The following is a 22,357-nucleotide window of genomic DNA, read 5'->3' on the forward strand; positions in this document are numbered from 1 at the left end:
CTGAAAAGGGTGCAGAAAAGATTCACACGGATGTTGCTGTTCTGGAGGCCTTGGGTCACAAAAAGAGACCACATAGTGGGAATTTTCTTTTCCCTGGAGCATAGGAAATTTAGGGGTAACCTTGTAAAGTTGTATAAAATCAAGAGGGACATAAATAAGGTGATTGGGCACTTTTTTCAGGGTAAAGTATCCTAACACTAGAGGGCATAGGTTTAAGATGATAGAGTGTTTTAAACATAGAAACATGGAACATAGTTGCAGGAGTAGGCCATTCGGCCCTTAGAAGCTTCAATATGATCATGGCTGATCATCCAAAATCAGTACCCCGTTCCGGCTTTTTCCCCATATCCCTTGATTCCCTTAGCCCTTAGAGCTAAATCTAACTCTCTCTTGAGGGACAACTTCTTCACACTGAAGGAAGCTGCAGGAACAGATACAATTACAATGTTAAAAACATATTTGGACAATTATGTGGTTTATTGATATATGGGCCAAAATCCAGACAAATGAGACCAGCTCAGGTAAACATGGACAAGTTGGGCCAATTGGCCTGTTTCTGTTTCATATGATAATTAGGCAATTCAAGTGTAGACGTTAACGCAGACTAGGATTTCATCTTTAATTAGATAAATTGTTAATAATTGAAGGGAAAAAAACATGGAAGAATTTAGTTGTTAAGCACAATTTTGTGCTTAAATACAAGAAACAGCATTTGTTTGAAGTTCATTGTATCCTTAAAGCAGCAAAATGCAAGGTGCTCTGAAGCGTAAGAGAAATTTGTGATATTAGAAAGAATAAGCAATGAGATGTGCCACAGTAGATTCAAGAGTGTTTTATTGTCATATGTCCCAGATAGAACAATGCAATTCTTACTTGTTGCATCACAACAGAATATGTAAACATAGTACATTGTGTAGCTAAGAGGATATTTCCAGGGAGCGACTCAAAGACTGAATGAAATACCTCCACTGATGGGGTAAAGAAAGATATTTCAGAAAATGGTATTGTGCGTGGAAGGGGAAAGAATTATAAGAGGATAATGATAGGGATGGGTGAAAATAGAAACAGATATTTCAGTGTAAGGATGCATGTTTAATATTTGATCAACTGATAAAAAGTGATAGCTTTGCCAGAAATAAGTTTTCTTTAAAATTCATTTGTGACACATTACCTTCATCAAATCCATTTGTGATGGTAATGTGTCACAAATGACATACCTTACCAGCAAGGGTTGGGTCGCTTAACAATGAACATTGAGGTACACTAAAGGTAAGTCTGTGGTTCGTATGTATATCAGCAATGAGTGTAGTGGCTTGGTAGATAGTTATTTTATCCACAAAAGGCAGACATTTAAGGTGATAAGTTTGCTTATTTAGCTTATTGATTGATATTTACTGATCTGCCAAATAACATTTTGAATTAGTCTGATTTTTTTTTAAGCAAATAATTAATGATATGAAACTACGACTAATATTTTAATATATAAAATGAAACAAGAACAATTTAAACTTTAACACTTAATTCTCTTTCTAAAATTAGTGGTTTCTAATGCCAACCATGCTAGTTCCATTTGGTGCTTTGAACACTTATTTTCTGCATGATGTTCCAGACTTTCTGCTTTCTCTACTTAACTAGGGCTCTTTCTGATCAAAAATATTAACATTTTCAGTTATGCTTAATTGTTGATACAAGATTTTCATTACAGCTTTAAGCCGTGTCTCTAAAGAAGATGTGCATTGCTTTTATAACTGTATTATAATATTTATACTGTTTGTGAGGTTGATGGAACTAGAGATTTGTAAGAGAGTAATTTATCCAGCTGTGTATTATTTCAGTGCCATTAATTAAATCTGTGCAGAAGTTGCAAATTTCAAGTCTCACAAAATACAAATGTTTGCATGATTGGCATTTAAGAAGGAAAAATGTTCCCGATGTTGGGGGAGCCCAGAACCAGGGGTCACAGTGTAAGAATAAAGGGCAGGCCATTTAGGACTGAGATGAGGAAAAACGTTTTCACCCAGAGAGTTGTGAATCTGTGGAATTCTCTTATTGTCACATGTACCAAGGTACGGTGAAAAGCTTTGTTTTGCATGCCATCCAAATAGATCAGATAGATATACCATGCATTCATACAATCGGTTCAAACTCAAGTCCAATAGCTAGAGCAAAGGGGAAGATACAGAGTACGGAGTATAGTTCTCAGCATTGTAGTGCATCAGTTTCTTAGGTAAAATCCAATGTCCTCAATGGGGTAGAGATGAATCGAATAGTTCCTTAGCTTGTAGCAGGACGGTTCAGAAGCTCAATAATGGAAGGGAAAACATGGTTCCTAAGTCTTCTGTACCTTCTGCCAGACGGAACGAGCGGGGTGAGGCAAGTCTTTGATTATGTCGGCTGCTTTACCGAGGCAGCGTGAAGTCCAGATGGAGTGAATGGGGGGAAATCTAGTCTGTGTGATGAACTGGGCTACAACTACAACTCTGCAACTTCTTGGGGTCTTGGGCAGAGCTCTTCCCAAACCAAGCTGTGACGCAACCCAACAGTATGCTTTCTATGTTGCATCTGAAGTTTGTAATTGTACCTGGAGGATGCTGAATTTCCTCTGTCTCCTCAGGAAGTGGTGTGCCTTCTTGACTGTTGTATCAATGTGGTTGGTCCATGGCAATTAATTGATAATATTAAGGAACTTGAGCTTCTCAACCACTACTACATCCGCACCAGTTTAAAGCAGGTGTTGGTGCTAACCAGTCAGCAGAAAGACTATACATGATTACAATCGAGCCATCCACAGTGTACAAGATACATGATAAATGGAATAACATTTAGTGCAACTGATGTGATTGGGGCATGTACTCCACCACGGGAGACTGGTGTTGAGAGTGATTGCAGAAGAGGTCTTGTTACCTATCCTCACTGATTGAGGTCCGTGGTGCAGTCAAGATTCCAGTGGCAAAGGGGGGTGCTGAATCCTATATCCCTGAATTTGGAGATGAGTTTGGATGGGATTATGGTGTTGATGGCAGAACAAGTCTATGAATAGGAGTACACAATACCAGCCCTGTGTATTCCATAAATGAATTTAGGGCCATGGCAAGGGAGCCTCCTGTGGATCTGTTGCAGTAGTAAATTTATGTCTCCTGAGAGAGATTTGAACGTACAATCTTCCGTTATGGATGAAAGTGTCACCACCTTGACGTGGACTCATTTCTGAATAATATAACTTGAAATGTTATTTTGCAAAAGGTTTTCAATTGATATTGTTACCTACAAATATTACATTTCCTTATTGTTTTTCAATTTCTTTTTCAGAGTTGTCAATGTATCTCCAAGTAAAACGGTAATTATTTTTAATCAAACAATATACTTAACATTGCAGAAACACGGCACCAATAGTTTGTGACAGCTAATTCTTGTGTATTTCTACTGTACATAGCAGATTGTGCAGGTATCAAACTTACAATGGGCTTGAGAAATTGTATACATCATGAGTGCTGCTCATGAGGATTTAACTAGTGAGGCAAGGGATTGGACCCAGAATGATAGTGTACCAGGAGGGAAGTCAGAATCATACGTTGAAAGCAGAGCAGATAAAGATGGAGCCTCACAGATAAAATGGATGAACTGAAAGCATGGATAAATGCAAAGGATTATATACTGTTGCAATCATGGAAACCATGGTTAAGGGAGGGGCAGGACAGCCGTTCAATGGTTCACGGTATGGAGGTTTCAACCATACAAGAACGCGATATAAAGGGGAGGTGTTGCACCAATGATCAGGGAGATCGTTAGAGCAATATTTAGTTGGGGTATCTAGAAGGATCAAAAATGAAGCAATATGGCTAGAACTTGGAAATACGAAAGGGGTGATCACTTGGATGGGGATATTTCATAGGCTACCCAATAGAAGAAGAAATGAGAAGCACAGATAGCCTCATGTTTACCACCTTCCCTTCAAACCGAAGTGCACTGTCAAGCCAGATGCCCATGAGTAAGCTTTCTCTTATTTGGTTGCACGTGCAAGTCAAAATCTCATATCATTCTTTTCTAGATGAAGTCCTTGGAAAAGCATTGATAGACTGGAAATAGCCCTTTATATCCCAAAGTCCCACTTCAAAATTTCTGCAGCAAATGAAGAATGAATGCTCAGCATAGCTTTAATTAGTGTTAAGATCCTCAGCAATGGAATGTTTTTAAACCCTGTAGATCCTCAGCGATAACTTGCTCCCTTCTCTTTAAATGACTGCTATGTGAAAAGGTTGGTAGCTGAAGTGTGACTACTAATGTCCTCTTTCAATTTATGCTGGCAAACATTTTAATGGTTTACAAGGCACTTTATTATTGTAGCTTTATCTTTTTTGTTTAGTCATAATGGCATTTCAAGACTTCTATCTTAAATAGCTGGAATTCACTATAAACAGGCAATGGAGTGAAGGAGTGCACAAGAGACTACCTTTGACAAACATGATATTCTTTGAAGTTTATGGGTTGGGAGGAGCTTAGAGATGGGGTGAGATAAAACTGTGGAATTTTGTCTTTCAAATGTGTAGAAGTACTTGTCAACAATTCACTATTTAACAATTCTAAATGTATTAGTTATTCACTGCATGCTAGATTAATTTAGATGGCTGGATCTTCAACCAATAATCTGCTACAGATAAATGAACTCAACCTTTCCCTTTAGAGACAGAATAGCCTCCAGGTGGCAACATTGGGGTTTTGAAGTCTAGTATTTTTAGGGTATGACTTCTTTGGGCAAGAATGCCTCGCTTCAAGGATTGTCAAAAACATGTTGTGCCCAACTGAACCTAAAATCCTATTTTAAACGCATATGCAATAGATAGCCCCCACAAAATACAAAAATGCCCACCTTGTTTCGAAATATGGGTGGAGCACAAACACACAACCAGTTGGCTGTGATGTTCAAAACCAAACTGTCATGTTTAACAGCTCGAACGAAACCGTTATTGAATATGATCTGACTGAAATGTTATTTTCTTCTCTAGCTTTCCTATTTTGGTTTGTTTGCTGAAGTAGAATGCGAATGCGTTGATTAATGAACCATGATCTTGAGGGTGAATTTGAAGTGATTTTTTTGGGGGGGTTGGTGATCTTTCATCAGAACTATAATTTAAGTTGCAAACAATTTTCAATTAAATTGAGTTAGTAATAAAACCATGATAGAATTAATAATTGGTTTATTTAACCTATTATTCAGTTATCTAGACTTGTATGACCATCATCTGTCATTTGATTACTGAGTGAAAGAATCACTAACTATCTCTTAGCACAGGAGGTACCAACAGTTTATGTAAAGTAACTTCTCATTGTCATATGTATTTTCAGTACTTTTCCAGATGTCACACAGAAGTTTTATTTGTTAATGCACCTTATTGTTTGGCTGACAATTTCTTTTTTTGGTTTTCCTTCTGTTTTTAAGCTCATGAAACCAGTAAATATTTCAGATGACCTGAATGACCTCACAGAGTCTTCTGGTACAGCTACAGGCGGCTCAGAATCTTCTGATCCTGGGCACAGGAATACCGCACAGTTAATTGCACAACTAGATTCAGAGACAGTCGGTATGGAAAGTAAATCTAGCATAGTTTGTCTCTTATTTCCTGTTCTGTTTTCAATTGGTAAAATGTTGAAAAGGGGGTAAAGAAGATTTACACAGATGTTGCTGGGACTCACGGGCTGAGATATTGGGAGAGATTGAGCCTGCTAGGACTTTATTCCATGAGTGCAGAAGGCTGAGTGTTCTTCTTATTCTTCTTCTTGCGTATGGCGTGCACAACCTAAAGTCGTAGGACAACTTGTTTTATTTGATTGTGCACGCCAGGTTGATTGCATTCATCGGACCACGTGAAGGATGCAATATAACATCTCTGAGCGGGGATCTTATAGAGGTGTATAAAATCCTGAGGGGAACAGATAGGGTGAATGCACAGTGTTTTCTTCCCACAGTAGGGGAATCAAGAAACTGAGAACATAGGTTTAAGTTGAGAAATGAAAGATACAATAGGAACCTGAGGAGCATCATTTTCACATAGTGCATGGTAGGTATATGAAATGAGCTGCCAAAGGAAATAGTTGAGGCAGGCACAACAACAAAGTTTACAAAACATGTGGGCAGGTGCATGGATAGGAATGGTTTGGAGGGATATGGGGCAAATGCAGGCAAATGGAACTAAATATGATGGGGCATCTTGGTTAGCCTGGATGAGTTACACCAAGGGGCCTGGTCAGGTGCTGCATTACTCTGCATTGGTTCAGTATTGTGTATTATTCCTTCATTCATGGGTTCATAAGGCCTTTACAATAAGACTGTAAGAAAACATATTTTTAGTTTCAATTTTTATAACTTAAATATTGAAATAACATGGAAAAGGAATGAAGATGGTAAAGAGTATTGTAAATTTGTTTATGTAATGAAACAGTGCCATTTTAATTCTGTATACTATAATCAGAAACCAATAGTCATACAGCACAGTAACAGGCTCTTTGACCCAACTTATCCATGCTGACTAAGATGCCCCAGCTGTTTGCCTCTATTTGGCCCATATCCCACTAAACCTTTCCTATCCATATACCAATCCCAATCTCTCTTACACGGTGTTCTTGTACCTGCCTTAACTACTTCCTCTGGCAGCTCAATCCATATACCAACCACCCTATGTGGGAAAATGTTGCTTCTTTGATTTCTATTAAATCTTTACACTTTCACCTTAAACCTATGTCCTTGGGTTCTTAATTCCTCTACCCTTCTAGTCATGATTTATTTACCTCTATAAGACACCCCTCAGCCTCCTGCACTCTAAGGAATAAAGTACAGCCCTGCCCAACCTCTCCCTATCGCTCAGGCCTTTGAGTCCTTGCAACATCCTCATAAATCATCTTCACACTCTTTCCAGTTTAATGGCATCTTTCCGAGATTAGGATGACCAAAATTGAACACATTACGCCGTGCAACCTCACCAATGTTTTGTATAACTGTAATATAATGTCCTAGTTTCAATACTTGATTCACGGACTGATGAGGGGCCAGCATGCCAGAATCCTATTTCACGTTCCTATCTACATGCAACACAACTTTCAGGGAACTATGTAGTTGTACTCCTGGATATGTCTGCTCTCCAATATTTCCTTGAGCATTGCTGTTCATTGTGAAGGTCCTGCTCTGCTTTGACTTCCAAAATGCAACAATTCAAACTTATCTGAATTAAACTACATAAGACAATCCTTGGTTCACTTGCCCAGTCAATCGAGATCCTGCTGTAATTCTGACAATCATCTTCAAGTCTACAATATGCAGCCTACCTTAGTGGCATATACAAATTCACTATTCAACCATATGAAAGAGATGACAAACAGCAATGGGCACAGTACTGATTCCTGAGATACACCACATCATAAGCCTCCAGTCCGATAAATAATCTTTGCTGCCATCCTCTCTTTCCTACCATGAGGCCAATTCTGTATCGTTAGCTAGCTCTCCCTGGTTCCCACCCAACCTAACCTTCCAGAGGAACCATAACAAAGGCTTTGCTGAAATCATATCATAATCTCCATATGGACTATGCCTACTGCCCTCTGATCAATCTTCTTGGTTACTTATTTGAAAAACTCAGTCAACTTAGTGAGGCACAATCTCACACACATAAAACTATGCTGAATTCACCGTAATTATCTTATCCCTCAGAATCCTCTCCAGGAACTTTCCTACCAAGGACGTGAGCACTCACGTTTTCTTTACAGCCCTTTGTAAATAGAGGCAGAACATTAGCCACCTTCCAGTCTTCTGATATCTCACCAACATGTAACGCTGATTCATGTATCTCAGCCAGGATTCCTACAACAACTTCCCGTAATATACATGAGTATATCCGATCAGGCCTAGGAGATTTATTCACCTTCATATGTCTTAGGATGTACATCACCTCCTCGACTATCATACATACTGTCCTCAAAACATTTCCATTAACTTTTCCAAGTTCCCTCGTCTTCAAAGTTCACATGCACCTTATCTAATCTCATCTGCTGAGTTTGATTCTCCTGAAGTGGCCTGCTTCTTCACATCAGTGAGACCAAGTGTATATTAGGCAACCATTTTACCAAACACTTGTGCTTGGTCCACAAAGCCCTGCAGGATCTCTTGGATACAAACCATTGTAACTCCCATTCCCATACCAGCCTTTCTGTCCTTCTCCTTGTCCATTGTCAGAGTGAAGCCACATGCAAACTGGAGGAATAGCACCTCGTGTTCTGCTTTGGTAGTGTACAACCAACCGTATGGATATTGAGAGACACAAGGAACTGCAGATGCTGGTTAACGAAAAAAACAAGTGTGTTTCAGTAACTCAGCGAGTTAGGCAGCATCTCTGGAGGACATGGACAGGTCACCCCCTTACCATCCCCCCCAGTCCCCGTTTACGTATATACCTTCCTCTGACTTCACATTCACATTTCATTCCTTTACTTTCCATATCATGAACCCTTTTGACTTTTCATCATCTCTGTTCACACCTGCTAATCAAAAACTACCCTCACCTGTATCCACCTATCACTGAACAGGTTCTGTCTTGTTCCCACCTTTTTACCAGCTTTCTCCCCCTTACTACAATCAGTCCGAAGAAGAATCCCTCCTCCAAACGTCATCTTATCTATATCCTTCGGAGATGCTGCCTAACATGCCGCTTACCCCAGCACTTTTATTTTTTTCTTTCCCTAGTCTTCATTGCTCTTCACGGTAAAAACAGAGAAATATTCATTGAGGACCTTGCTGATCTGAATGTTTTGCATTCTGTGACATTTTGGATCAGGAAGGCAACACATCATCCTTGAGTCCCATTTGCTGCCACAGAATCTTCTGTATGCCCCCCTAACTAGTGAGTGTCCCATTATATATCCATGTCTGACTTCACCCTATGCTGCTGTACATTAGAGCCAGGCCTGGTACCACAGACCTGACTACTGCTCTACTCTGAATGGACATCTCCCCCACTATAGTTTGTAAAAGGGCATACTTGTTTTTGAGTGTAATGGCCACAAAGAATTCCCGCACCTTCTGCCCACTCCCTTTCCTGGTGGCCACCCATCTACAATTAGTGTAATGTGTTGCTAATTTGTTAGCTATATCTTTTAATGACAAAAATTGATTTATTTTTTCAATGTGAAATTTGTCCAATAACAGACTCAGTAAGTTTACTAAAAATCCAAAATAAGGTTCAGGAAGATGAAAGAGCAGTTGAACGAGAAAAGAAGCGTTATAGCTTGCTCTCAGAGAAAGTGAAGTATCTAGAGAATGAGCGGAAAGAGCTCCACCAAACATTGAAGGGGACCAGAGAAATGAAATCCAAACTAGAGTGCCAAATAGTGGAGAAGGATATTGACCTTAATCGCCTCAAGTATGTTATCACTTCCTCTGCTTATATTAAATATAATTTGATATTTTTCATGTATCTGTATTAAGTGTTCATATTTCCCGAAACTCTTCATCAATGGCTTAATGGGCCTGTCCCACTTAGGCGATTTTTCAGGCGACTGCTGGCAACTGTCAGAGTGGAACACACACACACACAAATATATCACAGATGGGATACAGGGCAAGCAGGGGGGGAGCGGTGTCTGAAATTCACACGGTGCAAAGCCAAGGTGATACAGACACACACCGCGATGAACAGGAAGGTTGGCGCTGTAATTAAGACGGCTAAAGTACAGTGTACGGTAAATCTTTTAAAAGAGGGGGGAGAGGAGGAGAGAAGGAGTGGAGCCAACTTTTTAAAAGCCAGAGATACACGGCTGTGAAGTTCGGCGGACATTTAACATTACCGCATGTAGCTGTGTAAAAGACTAGTTCCCAGAATGCGGGAACTCCTCACAATCATGAAGGCAACTCCCCGGCAACTACCCGCGAACGTGTGGGCCCATTTTTTGACTGCAGTTGTCTAAAAAGTCAGCTAAGTGGGCCAGGTCCATAAGTACAAAATATAGAAGAATCAATCCTCTAAATGGCTTGGTATTGTGCAAATGGAACTGTGCAAGTCTGACATTATTCTTTTTCGATCCCACCACAAACTACATTCTTTGGCTACCTTTACTATCTTCGCCAACTCTCTGAAAGTGAGCAAGAGTGTTTACAGTCTGAATGTTATTTTGAAAATGAGTTTTTCCTCCATTACCAAACTACCAAACCCCCAGATGTCTAATGTAATGTAGCATAGCGGAGCTCCACTCTAGGATCTTTGGCTGCGACGCCGCCGACTCCCGACATTCTCGGGGGAGCTGGGACGTCCGGCGCGGGCCACGCTGGATTTGGAGCGCCTCATATGACTTTCTGCTTCAGTTCACCTGGTCCTGAAGCCCTTGTTACCCTCAATATTTGCTATTTCAATGCTTTCCAGGTCTACCTGTATAAACGTGCTCAGCCAAAACTCTCCTGCCTTTATGTATTGTAACTTAAACCAGTTCCATTCATCGGCAACTGATGTGCCAACTGTCCGACATGATTGCTGCCTGACAATACTGTGATTTTAAAATCCTCTTTCTTGCTTTCAAATTCTTCTCTTCGCCCATGCCTCTCAAATGACCTCATTCCTATCCAGAGATGCTGCTTGTCCCGCTGAGTTACTCCAGCATTTTGTGTCTATCCTCTCAAATTACATGCAGCCCCACATGTTTTGAGATCTCTACTGTACTTTAATCCTGACCTTTTACACAGCTTTGATCGCACCGGCATTGCTGATATACTTTCAAGCTATCTTGGCCCTGTGCATTAGAATCTCCTTGCTACATCTCTATCTCTACACCATTCTTTACTCTTTTGAGGCACTTGAGAAAACTCCCAAATGTGTTTTTTTCTCCTATGGCACAGCATCAAAAATATTACAGTTTTGACCGTTAAGCCCCATGAGATGATTGAGTGCATGAAAATTACATAAATGCAACTTTTTTTCAGTATTCCAAGTACAGGTGACCTCTTTCACATTTGCATTATTTTCTTACAAATTAGACCAAAAGTTTGCTCCATCTTCTTTTAATGCTGGATTTGAGACATTCTAAAAAGTGGTCTTGAAAAATATATTTTTCTCTCTAAAAAAAATAAACATCTCTTTTTAATGAGGCTAACGTGAATTTTTCACTTTATTTTATTTAATACAACATAATGATAAATGTTGGTAAAAAAAATAGCTCAGTCCAGAAACAACCCAACCCGTGATTCAACTGCAGATAGATTCATGGGAGAAACCAGCCAGCATTTTTTTCTTCTTCAGAAGTAGTTCAAAGACATTTCCTTCGCTCCATAGATGCTGCTGCACCCCGCTGAGTTTCTCTAGATTCATGGGAGACCAGCCATTTTTTCTTAGAAGTAGTTCAAAGACAAATATTGGACAGAATATTACTACTCGATCACCCTTTCAAATAGTGCCAAGGCTTTTTAGATGTCAGTGCAGCAGCTCTGAGTACTGCACCAAATTATCAATATGGATTGGTTTTTTGAGGTGTGTTAGTCAGGTATAATGGCCATGATTTTTTAATTTAGGTGAAAATACTAAGAATGTAAGGTATAGCAGAAGGGTATTTTCACAGTCCAAAATCTACCTCTCATAGCTTTGATTAATCACTTTACATGCTGCCTTCTGGGTAGAGAAATCTGAAGATTCAAGAGAAGAATTGTGAATCCTTTGTCCTGAGACAATACCCTGAATTCTACATTTCCCCTTCCTTAAGGATGATGCACAAAGCACCAGCCCTGCCAAGCTCTGAGAAAATGGTGTGCTTTTATTGGATCATCCCATATTCTTCTAAAATCCAGAGAGACTAAATCCAAATTTCATCTGGCAATCCTTGAGTCTGAGTTCATCTGCTCCACACTTTTGGCTTTTTTTTACATTTGGCTTGATGGAACTCTTCCAATACAAAGTTATTTCTTCTTGTAGTCTTTCTTTGACACAATATCTTTAGGTATGTTTAATAGCTTAATCTCATCAGTGCTACATAAAATGAAAGCACGTCCCTAATATTGATGCATGAAAAGTAATTGATATTCTCAACCGTTTCCATAAATCTTGTACAAAAATCTTTTTCCAAATGATAATGCATGGGTTTTTTGAGCTATTAGTGAACTTACAAATTGTGACTGCATATTTCTTCTATTTTATAACAGCAACCAGTTTATTTTTAGATAGATGTATTCTTTATACCTTAAAATGTAGTTATGTGTAATGTGCTTGCAGATGAGAGCTATGTGAAAGCATAGTAGTATTTGATACAGAACTCAAGAAAATGTATACCTTTAAAATGCACTTGCTGATGTTTACATTAAAAATATACCCAAAATTTGTGATGGTGTTTGCGTGAGTTACAAATTACATGACTGTTCTACATCATAGCATTTTATCTTATGGTCTGGTGTTTTTTTTAAATAAAGGTTCAGTACAAAGCAAGAGCAAAAGAAACGGAAAACTGCAGAAATGTTGTGTACAAAGAGCCGTGATCAACTTGAGAAAAAGGAATTCCAGTATTGTGAAGAAATGAAGGCAAAGCACGAATTAGAATTAACGATAAGAAACCTGGAGATGGAAAGGGAAACATTGATCACCAATCTGCAACAGGTTGCCAGAATTAATAGTAGCTGTTGTTAAATTGCTAAATTGTTACATTTGATAAATTCCTTTCCATTGAAACAACACTTTCATTTACATAAAATGAAATATTAGTGCCTAGACAATCTTCCCACTGGCACTGCAATGTTCCTTGATCTGCTCCCAATCCCTAAACTACTGTTCATGGAAACTATGCTTCAGGACAGTTTCACCTTCCAAAAGGATCTTTGCAATCCCATTTTCTATTCACAATGGAAAAAAATATAGACTCTGACTGATATCCTAGCACTCTCTTTAACAGTCTTGAATACTTTGCTGCCTTTTAGCTCTATGCCCTTCTTTCCCACTTTCCATATCATTTTTATTTTAAAATGACCTTTGCTGTAAAAAATAAATATTTCCACTGATACATAAAGAATTTCTTGTCAGTAAGTTTAGCATTGAATTTCTGCTACTGAAAGTGCAATCCAAAGGTGTCATCAATGTTGAAAATTAGCAAGGTTTGTTCCCAGCCACTTGTTGGCATAAATTGCTGGATCTTGTACAGATTTCTATGTCTGAGGTAGCCTGTTTTAATAAAATGCCACTTTACCTTTATGAAACATCCTTAGCTGAGTGAACAACAAAAAGAGTTGCAGAGCCAATTCAACAAGGAGCAAGTGCAAGAAGAAATCCTGAACAACAGCCTGCAGAGAAGGCAAGAAATAGAAGTGGAAGATAGTATGGCTGTAAAAAAGATAGAGGTATGTAAACAGTGAGCACAAAACATGGTGTCAGTTAAACCTTGAAGAAAGTTCATTTATTTTGCTGAACAATATACTTTTATGAGCATAAATCCGCATCGTGAAAATATGTAAGCAGTGAATGAATGGCATTGTGAGTGTGGCTGTGTTTGAGTTCCTAGTGCTGTGTTTTTAATGTTAAATGCTGAAACTTTGTCTCAAGAGACTTCAGCAAGGTGGCGGTGGAAAGGTAAGGTCTTTCTAATCTTCCTCTTTAAACTTATTTTAGTCAAGATGGCAGTTAGGGCAATCGTATGCTCCTCCTGCAGGATGTAGGAAATCAGGAACATTTCCCTGGTGACTACACCTGTGGGAAATGTGTCCTGATGCAACAACTGATTGACTGCATCGAGTGACTAGAGCCTTAGTTGCATGCACTCATAAACATCCATGATGTTGAGGGTATCATGGATAGGAGTTTCAATGAGTTTCAAGAAATGGTAGGGAAGTATCGGAAATGGTCCAGGTGTATGAGTTTAACTCCTCCCATTTCCTCCAAATACAAGGCGTAGCTATGGGCACATGCGTGGGCCCCAGCTATGCCTGCCTCTTTGTCAGGTACGTTGAACAATCCTTGTTCGAGGCACACCAGGGCCCCTTCCCCGACCTCTACCTCCGCTACATCGACGATTGCTTTGGTGCTACCTCCTGCACCCACACACAACTGACTGACTTCATCCGCTTCACCACTAATTTCCATCCACCACTCAAATACACCTGGACCATTTCCGACACTTCCAATACAATAATACAATACAATGCAATATTTATTGTCATTTGAACCTCAGTGAGGCTCACACGAAACTCTGTTTCTACAGCCATACCAACAAAAAACGATTACTACTAGACACACAACCAATTCACACAAACATCCATCACAGTGAACCTCTTCCTCACTGTGATCGAAGGCAAAGCCTTTTCTCTCCCCTGCACCATTTTTCTCCCGATGTTGTATCGTTCCAACCCCGCGACACCGTTGAAGCCCCAGGCGGGCGATGGTAACTCCCACGGCCCCGCTCCAGGCCGTACATCCTAGCCGTCACATACAACAAATAGTCCTCCGTCATTTTCGCCACCTCCAACGTGACCCCAACACTCGCCACATCTTCCCGTCTCCCCCCCTGGCTGCTTTCCGCAAAGCCTGCTCCCTCCGTAACTCCCTTGTCAATTCTTCCTTTCCCTCCCGCACCACCCCCTCCCCGAGCACTTTCCCTTGCAACAGCAAGAGATGCTATACTTGTCGCTTTACCTCCCCCCTCGACTCCATTCAAGGACCTAAACAGTCGTTCCAGGTGCGACAGAGGTTCACCTGCATCTCCTCCAACCTCATCTATTGCATCCGCTGCTCCAGATGTCAGCTGATCTACATCGGTGAGACCAAGCGTAGGCTTGGCGATCGTTTCGCCGAACACCTCCGCTCGGTCCGCAATAACCAACCTGATCTCCCGGTGGCTCAGCAATTCAACTCCTCCTCACATTCGGAATCCGTCCTCTCTATCCTGGGCCTCCTCCATGGCCAGAGTGAGCACCACCGGAAATTGGAGGAACAGCACCTCATATTCCGCTTGGGCAGTCTGCACCCTAGCGGCATAAACATTGAATTCTCCAATTTCCGGTAGCCCTTGCTGTCTCCTCCCCTTCTCAGCTCTCCCTCAGTCCTCGGGCTCCTCCTCTTCCTTTTTCCTTTCTTCTCCCCACCCTACATCAGTCTGAAGAAGGGTTTAGGCCCGAAACGTTGACTATTTCCTTCGCTCCATAGATGCTGCTGCACCCGCTGAGTTTGTCCAGCACTTTTGTCTAATGTGAACAGGTGATTGATGGTTGGCGAGCATTCTGTGTGCCAAGGAGCCTGTTTCCATGCTGTATCTGCTGCATCTCTGATCTCGTAAAAGGAATGAGGTCCAGCAGAGTAAGCAGAAGATTAGAGAGAAGGACCTCAAGGGAAATTATCTCATGATATTTCCAGTCCCCGGTGCTAGTAAGAGTAGGAAAGGGCAAAGTTCATCTTACCAGATAAGGGGCAAAATTCGACCTCCTCTTGGGACTAAGGCAGGGCATCTGAAATGTTAATGGGTGAGCACTTTGGGACCAGTGACCATAATTTAGTTTAGTTTAGAGATACAGCATGGAAACAGCCCACTGAATCACGCTAATTGATCACTCATGCACTCGTTCTATGTTATTCCTCTTTCTTATCGACTCGCTACACACTAGTGTCTACCGTTCAGTGGTGGCCAGTGCTCTGTTTTTTGCTATGGCCTGTTGGGGAGAAGGCGCCCGCATAGCGGACAAAAACAGACTGGACAAGCTGATCAGGAAGGCCGGCTCAGTGGTCGGGGCTGAGCAACGAGTCCAGCAGGTGGCAGTAGGATCAATTTCACAGAGGCCAATAAACCTACATCTTAGGAAGGAGGGGGAAACTGGAGCACCTGGAGGAAACGCATGCAGTCACAGGGAGAACATGCAAATTCTGCATAGACCCGAGGTCAGGATTTAATCCAGGTCTCTGGCACTGTGTGAGGCAACTATTAGCTGCCCAAGTAGTTCTATTACTTTAGTTATGGAAAAGGATAGGACTAGTTCAAAAGTTGAAGTCCTAAATCGGGGTAAGGCCTGTTTTGATGGTATTAGACAGGAATTTTCAGATGTTAATTGTGAGGACATTGCTTGCAGGTAAAGGGTTGGAGGCTTTTAAATATTAAAAAAAGGAAATTTCAGGACCAACATGTTTCTGTTAGAGTGAAGGGAGAAGGCCGGCAGAAGTAGGGAGCCCTGGATGATGAGATATTGAGGTTCTGGTCAAGAAAAAAGGAGGAGTCATACTTCAGGCATCGGCAACTGGGATCAAGTGTATCCTGTGAGGAACTTAGGAGTGAAACTTGAATGAAATCAGGAGGGCAAAAAAAGGAAGTTTGGCAGCTGAGGAAACAGAAAATCTAAGGAAATTCTACATGTATATTAAGGCCAAAAGAGTAAGTAGCGAGTAGGTTGTCTTTCTGAAGCCACAAGAGATGGGTAGGTGGTAAATTAATATTTCTCACGTGTTTACTGTGGAGAAAGATATGGAAGCTGAGGAACCCGGGGAAGTTAGTAATGATGTAGTCGTGAATAGACTTTATATTACAGAAGAGAGATGCTGGAGGTCTTAAAACACATTTGACGGCACTGGGTCTATACTTGCTGGAGTTTAGAAGGATGACGGGTGACCTCATTGAAACTCATCAAATTTTGAAAGGCCTGGGTAGAGTGGATGTGGACGGGATGTTTCCACAAGTGGGAGAGTCTCAAGACCAAAGTTGCGCTATTTTTATAATATGTCTGCCATTTTTTTTTCTTCTTTTCATTGAACATTTCTTTGTTTTGAAGCCACTTGCACAATGTGATAATACTTATCACGAAAAAGCTGGAATGCAACAAAATTGTGCACTACAGGAAGAAGTTACTAAGCTTAAATTTGACTTGCATTGTGTGCGTGAACAAAATCAAGAAGTACAGGAAAAGTATCTGGAGCAGATTGAGACGTTAAAGGTAAAGCTGGACGATGCAAAAAAAGACTTAAAATGTAATGAAGATACTCTAACTCAAAATGGTTTGCAATATAATGGTCAACTGAATTCCATTAAAACTGAAGTTTCAATGTTAACTTCCAAACTTGAACTTGAGAAACAAAATAAAGATTATCTGGAGAATGAGAAGGAAGCTTTACATTCACGTTTAAAGGAAACAATTCAAGAATTAGAATGTATTCAGGAAGCTAAGTCTGAACTCGAACGAATTCTGCAAAGGGAACGCGATGAACATGTCCATTCAGATGAGAAAAATGAACAATGAAATTTCCAATCTTCATGAAAGCAATAGCACAATGTCACAGAGATTAAGTAAAGAGGAGGAAAAGGCCAATGATCTGGACAAGAAACTTCATTGTGCAACACTTTCTTTTGCTGAGAAAAGCCTTTTGTTACAAAGTGTTCAGAAAGACTTGAAGCAATCTCAGATTCATTTAACTGAACAAGAACAGGTGAATAAAGTGCAAAAAGAACAGATAAGCAAATATGAGATTTGTAAGATATCTTTGCAGGAGAGATTGGCCCAAGCCCATAGCGATATTACACTGTTACGTCAACAGCTTGAAGATGCACAAAATAAAGGTATCATGAAGGAAAAGGCAGCAGCTGATGTTCAGGACAGATTCAATGACATGTTTACCACACTTCGAGGCGATAGTGAGCAACGAATAAGTTTGATGGAAAAAAGAAATGAGGAGTTGATGAGAAAGAACATTGAACAAAGAGAACAAATGTGCAAGTTTGAAAATGAAAACATTGGAAGAGAGGTAATGCGTTTAATATTTCAATATGTGATTATAACTGATTACATTTTGTTTCTGTCATTCATATTTTCACTTTGTTTACCCCTTCTGGTAAATTGAAAATACAAGTTTTCCATGGTAAACTTTTGATAGAATAAGGGATAATGTAGTATTTTAAAAGAAAGTAGTTTTGTCTTTGCTCGGAACCCTATGCTGCTATCATGTTGATTCAATGATGGAGAGTCATATAGGATGGAAACAGGCCCTTTGGCCCAACTTGCCTGTGCCAACCAATATGCCCCAATCTACACTAATCCCAGCTGCCTGCGTTTGGCCCATATACTTCTAAACCTATTCTAACCATGTATCTGTACAAATATATTTTATATGTTGTTATCGTACCTGCCTCAAATACCTTCTCTGGCAGCTTGTTCCATGTGTGAAAAAGCTGCCCCTCGGGTTTCTATTAAAACATTCCCCTCTAACGAATCTGTGACACTCATCAGAGTGAATCTGGTTCTTGATTCACTCACACTTTCTATTCCCCTCATGATCCTATACATACATAGATACATAGACAATAGGTGCAGGAGTAGGTCCATTCGGCCCTTCGAGCCAGCACCGCCATTCAATGTGATCATGGCTGATCATCCACAATCAATACCTTGTCCCTGCCTTCTCCCCATTCCCCTTGAATCCACTAGCTCTAAGTGCTCTCTCTAAGTCTTTTGAATGCATCCAGTGAATCAGCTTCCACTGCCTCCTGAGAATTCCACAAATTCACAACTCACTGTGTGAAAATGTTTGTCCTCATCTCAGTTCTAAATGGCCTACCCCGTATTGTTAAACTGTGGCCCTTGGTTCTGGACTCCCCCAACATCGGGAACATTTTTCCTGCATCTAGCGTGTCCAATCCCTTAATAATTTTATATGTTTCTATAATATATCCTCTCCTCCTTCTAAATTCAGTTACTAAATGGTGCACCCATTGCCCCATTCTGGCCTTGGTTCGTGAAGTCGTGACCCTCCCTCAAACATACGCTGCAATCCTCCATTCTAGCGTGTCCAATCCCTCAAAGTATTTTATATGTTTCTACTAATATCCTCATCCTTCTAAATCCAGTGTGAACAAGCCAGTTGCACCATTCTTTCGTCATATTGAAAGTCCCGCCATCCCGGGAATTAACCTCGTGAACCTACGCTGCACTCCCTCAACAGCAAGAATGTCCTTCCTCAAAGTAGGAAACCAAAACTGCACACAACACACTTGGTGTGGTCCCATCAGGGCCATGTACAACTGCAGAAGGACCTATTTGCTCCAATACTCAACTCCTCTCTTTATGAAAGCCAACATGCCAAAAGCTTTCTTCACTGCCTGCTGTACATGCATGCTTACTTTCAGTGACTGATATACTAGGACACCAAGTCTCGATGTACTTCCCCTTTTCCGAACCTGACACTATTCAGATAATAATCTGCCTTCCCGTTCTTGCCTCGTGGATAACCTCACATTTATCCACATTATACTGCATCTTCCATGCATCTGCCCACTCACCTAACCTGCCCAAGTCAGTCTGCATCTTCATAGCACAGTACACACTGCCACCCAGCTTTGTGTCATCTGTGAATTTGGTAATGTTACTTTTAATTCCATCATCTATTGTAAATAGCTGAGGTTCCAGCAACGAGCCTTGCGGTACCCCACTAGTCACTGCCTGCCATTCTGAAAGGGACTCGTTCATCCCTACTCTTTGTTTCCTATATGCCAACCAATGTTCTATCCATGTCAATACCATACCCCCAATACCATGTGCTCTAATTATGCCCACTAATCTCCTGTGTGGGACCTTATCAAATGCTCTCTGAAAGTCCAGGTACACTACATCCACTGGCTTTCCCATGTCCATTTTACTTGTTACATTCTCAAAATATTCCAGAAAATTTGTCAAGCATGATTTCCCCTTTGTAAATCCATGCTGACGTGGTTACTAATCCTGTTACTGCTATCCAAATGCGTCACTGTTACACCTTTGATAATCGACTACAGCATCATCCCTACCACTGATGTCAGGCTAGCTAGTCTATAATTCCCTGCTTCCTCTCCTTTCTTGAAAAGTGGGATAACATTAGCTACCCTCCAATCCACAGGAACTGATCCAGAATCTATAGAACATTGGAAAATGCTCACCAATGCGTCCACGATTTCTAGAGCCATCTCCTTGAGTACCCTGGGATGCAGACCAGCAGGCCCTTGGAATTTATCAGCCTTCAATTCCATCAGTCTAACCAACACCATTTCCTGACTAATGTGAATTTCCTTCAGTTCCTCCGTCACCCTAGGTCCTCTGTCCCCTAGTACACCTGGGAGATTGTTTGCGTCTTCCTTAGTGAAGACAGCATCAAAATACCTGTTCAACTCGTCTGCCATTTCCTTGTTCCGCATAATAAATTCACCTGTTTCTGTCTTCAAGGGACCCACATTTGTCTTAACTAATTTTTTCCTCTTCACATACCGAAAGAAGCTTTTACTATCATCTTTTCTTGGCTAGCTTTGTGTTGCCTTTTTAGTTACCTTCTATTGATCTTTAACAGTTGCCAAATCCTCTGGCTTCCTGCTCCTTTGCTATGTTATATGTCTTCTCTTTTATTTTTACAGTGTCCTTGACTTCCGTTGTCAGCCAGTCGCCTCTTACTCCCCTCAGAGTCTTTCTTCCTCTTTGGAATGAAATGTCCCTGCATCTTCTGCATTATTCCCGAAAATACCCTCCATTGCTGTTCCACCATCATCTCTGCTAGGGTCCCTTTCCAGTCAACTTTGGCCAGCTCCTGCATCATGCCAACATAGTCCCCTTTGTTCAACTGTAGTACTGACACTTCCGATTTTACCTTCTCCCTCTCAATTGCAGATGAAAACTTATCATGTTATGGTCACTACCTCCTAATGGTTCCTTTACCTTGAGTTCCCGTATCAAATCCGGTTCATTGCACAACACTAAATTCAGAATTGCCTTCTCCCTGGTAGGCTCCAATACAAGCTGCTCTAAGAATCCATCTCAGAGGCACTCTACAAACTCCCTTTCTTGGGGTTCAGTACTAACCTGATTTTCCCAGTCTAAGTGCATGTTGAAATCTCCCATAACCACCATAGCATTACCTTTGTTACATGCTAATTTTAACTCCTGATGCAACTTGCACCCAATCTCCAATCTACTGTTTGGGGGCCTGTAGATAACTCCCATTAGGGTATTTTTACCCTTACAATTTCTCAGTTCTATCCACAATGACTACATCTTCTGATTCTATGTCATCCCTCGCAAGGGACTGAATTTTATTCCTTACCAACAGAGCCATCCCACCCCCTCTGCCCACCTGTATGTCTTTTCGATATGATGTATAACCCTGAATATTCAGTTCCCAGCTCTGATTCTCTTGCAGCCATGTCTCTGTAATTCCTACAACATCATACCTACCAATTTCTAACTGAGCATCAAGCTAATCCACTTTATTTCTTAAACTTCACGCATTCATATATAACACTTTTAATTTGGTATTCACCTCCCCTCTCACACCGGTTCCTATTTTACCTGACCTTACTCTCGTACCCTTCTTGAACTTTCCGTCCCATTAATTCGGGTGTCCTTTTTAACTTTTCCTGTACTCTCTCCCCTTTAACGCCATCCTTATACTCCCAATTTGTCAACTCCTCCCCCCGCTATTTAGTTTAAACCCACAAGTGTAGCACTAGCAAACCTGCCTGCCAGAATGTGGTCCCCCTCTAGTAAGGTGTAACCCATCCTTTTTGTACAGGTCACCCCTACCCCAGAAGAGATCCCAGTGGTCTATAAATCTAAATCCCTGCTCCCTGCACCAGCCCCTTAACCACACATTCAGATCCCCTATCTCCCTGTTCCTGCCCTCACCAGCACGAAATACTGGAAGCAATCGAGAGATCACCACCCGCTTTTCAGCCACCTTCCTAACTCTAAACTCATGTTCTCTATAAGATCACCCCTCATCTCCCGGCTTTAAAGAATAAAGTCATAGCCTGCCCAACCTCTCCGCATAGCTGAGGCCCTCAACATCCTCGTAAATCTTCTCTGCATTCTTTTGAGCTTAACAAAATCTTTCCTTTCGCAGACAGACCAAAACTGAACAAAATATTGCAAATGCAGGCTCACCTGACGTTTTGTACAACCATACATGACATCCCAACTTCTACACCCAATACCTTGACTGGTGAAGGCCAATGTACCGAATGTTTCTTGACCACCGTGTCTACCTGTGACGCCACTTTCAAGGAACTATGTACCTGCATTCCTAGATTTCTCTGCTTTACAACACTCCGCAGGGTCCAACCGTTCACTATGAATGTCCTGCCCTGGTTTGACTTCCCAAAATGCAACGCACATATATGAATTAAACTCCATTAACCGTGCCTCAGCCCACCTGCCCAACTGAACAAGATCCTGCTGTAATGATGGGAGGAAAAGAAAATAGCAAACGGGGTAATTGAGTTGCAATGAGAATCTTGATGAGTTTCTCTCTCCATATATGTTTTAACTTTTGTTCCACTGTTTTATTTTAACTGTTCTAATTTTAATATCATGTGATGTGGTCATTCATAAACTAAAAATGAAAAGTAAGAAATTACATAGAGTTTCCTT

General features: G+C 40.9%; 1 protein-coding gene across 1 annotated transcript in view; it reads left to right on the forward strand.

The window, feature by feature from the left end:
* The window catches only part of si:ch211-272n13.3 (ankyrin repeat domain-containing protein 26), a 119,573-nt gene that overhangs the window by 67,310 nt on the left and 29,906 nt on the right, over positions 1–22,357 (forward strand). Inside the window, 7 exon segments of the mRNA XM_055650847.1 lie at positions 3,310–3,337; positions 5,438–5,579; positions 9,191–9,404; positions 12,428–12,611; positions 13,214–13,345; positions 16,751–17,200; positions 17,202–17,717. Of these exon segments, the coding sequence (XP_055506822.1) occupies positions 3,310–3,337; positions 5,438–5,579; positions 9,191–9,404; positions 12,428–12,611; positions 13,214–13,345; positions 16,751–17,200; positions 17,202–17,717 (1,666 nt within the window).

This window comes from Leucoraja erinacea, chromosome 19 (genome assembly GCF_028641065.1).
Source record: "Leucoraja erinacea ecotype New England chromosome 19, Leri_hhj_1, whole genome shotgun sequence".
Lineage (NCBI taxonomy): Eukaryota > Metazoa > Chordata > Chondrichthyes > Rajiformes > Rajidae > Leucoraja > Leucoraja erinaceus.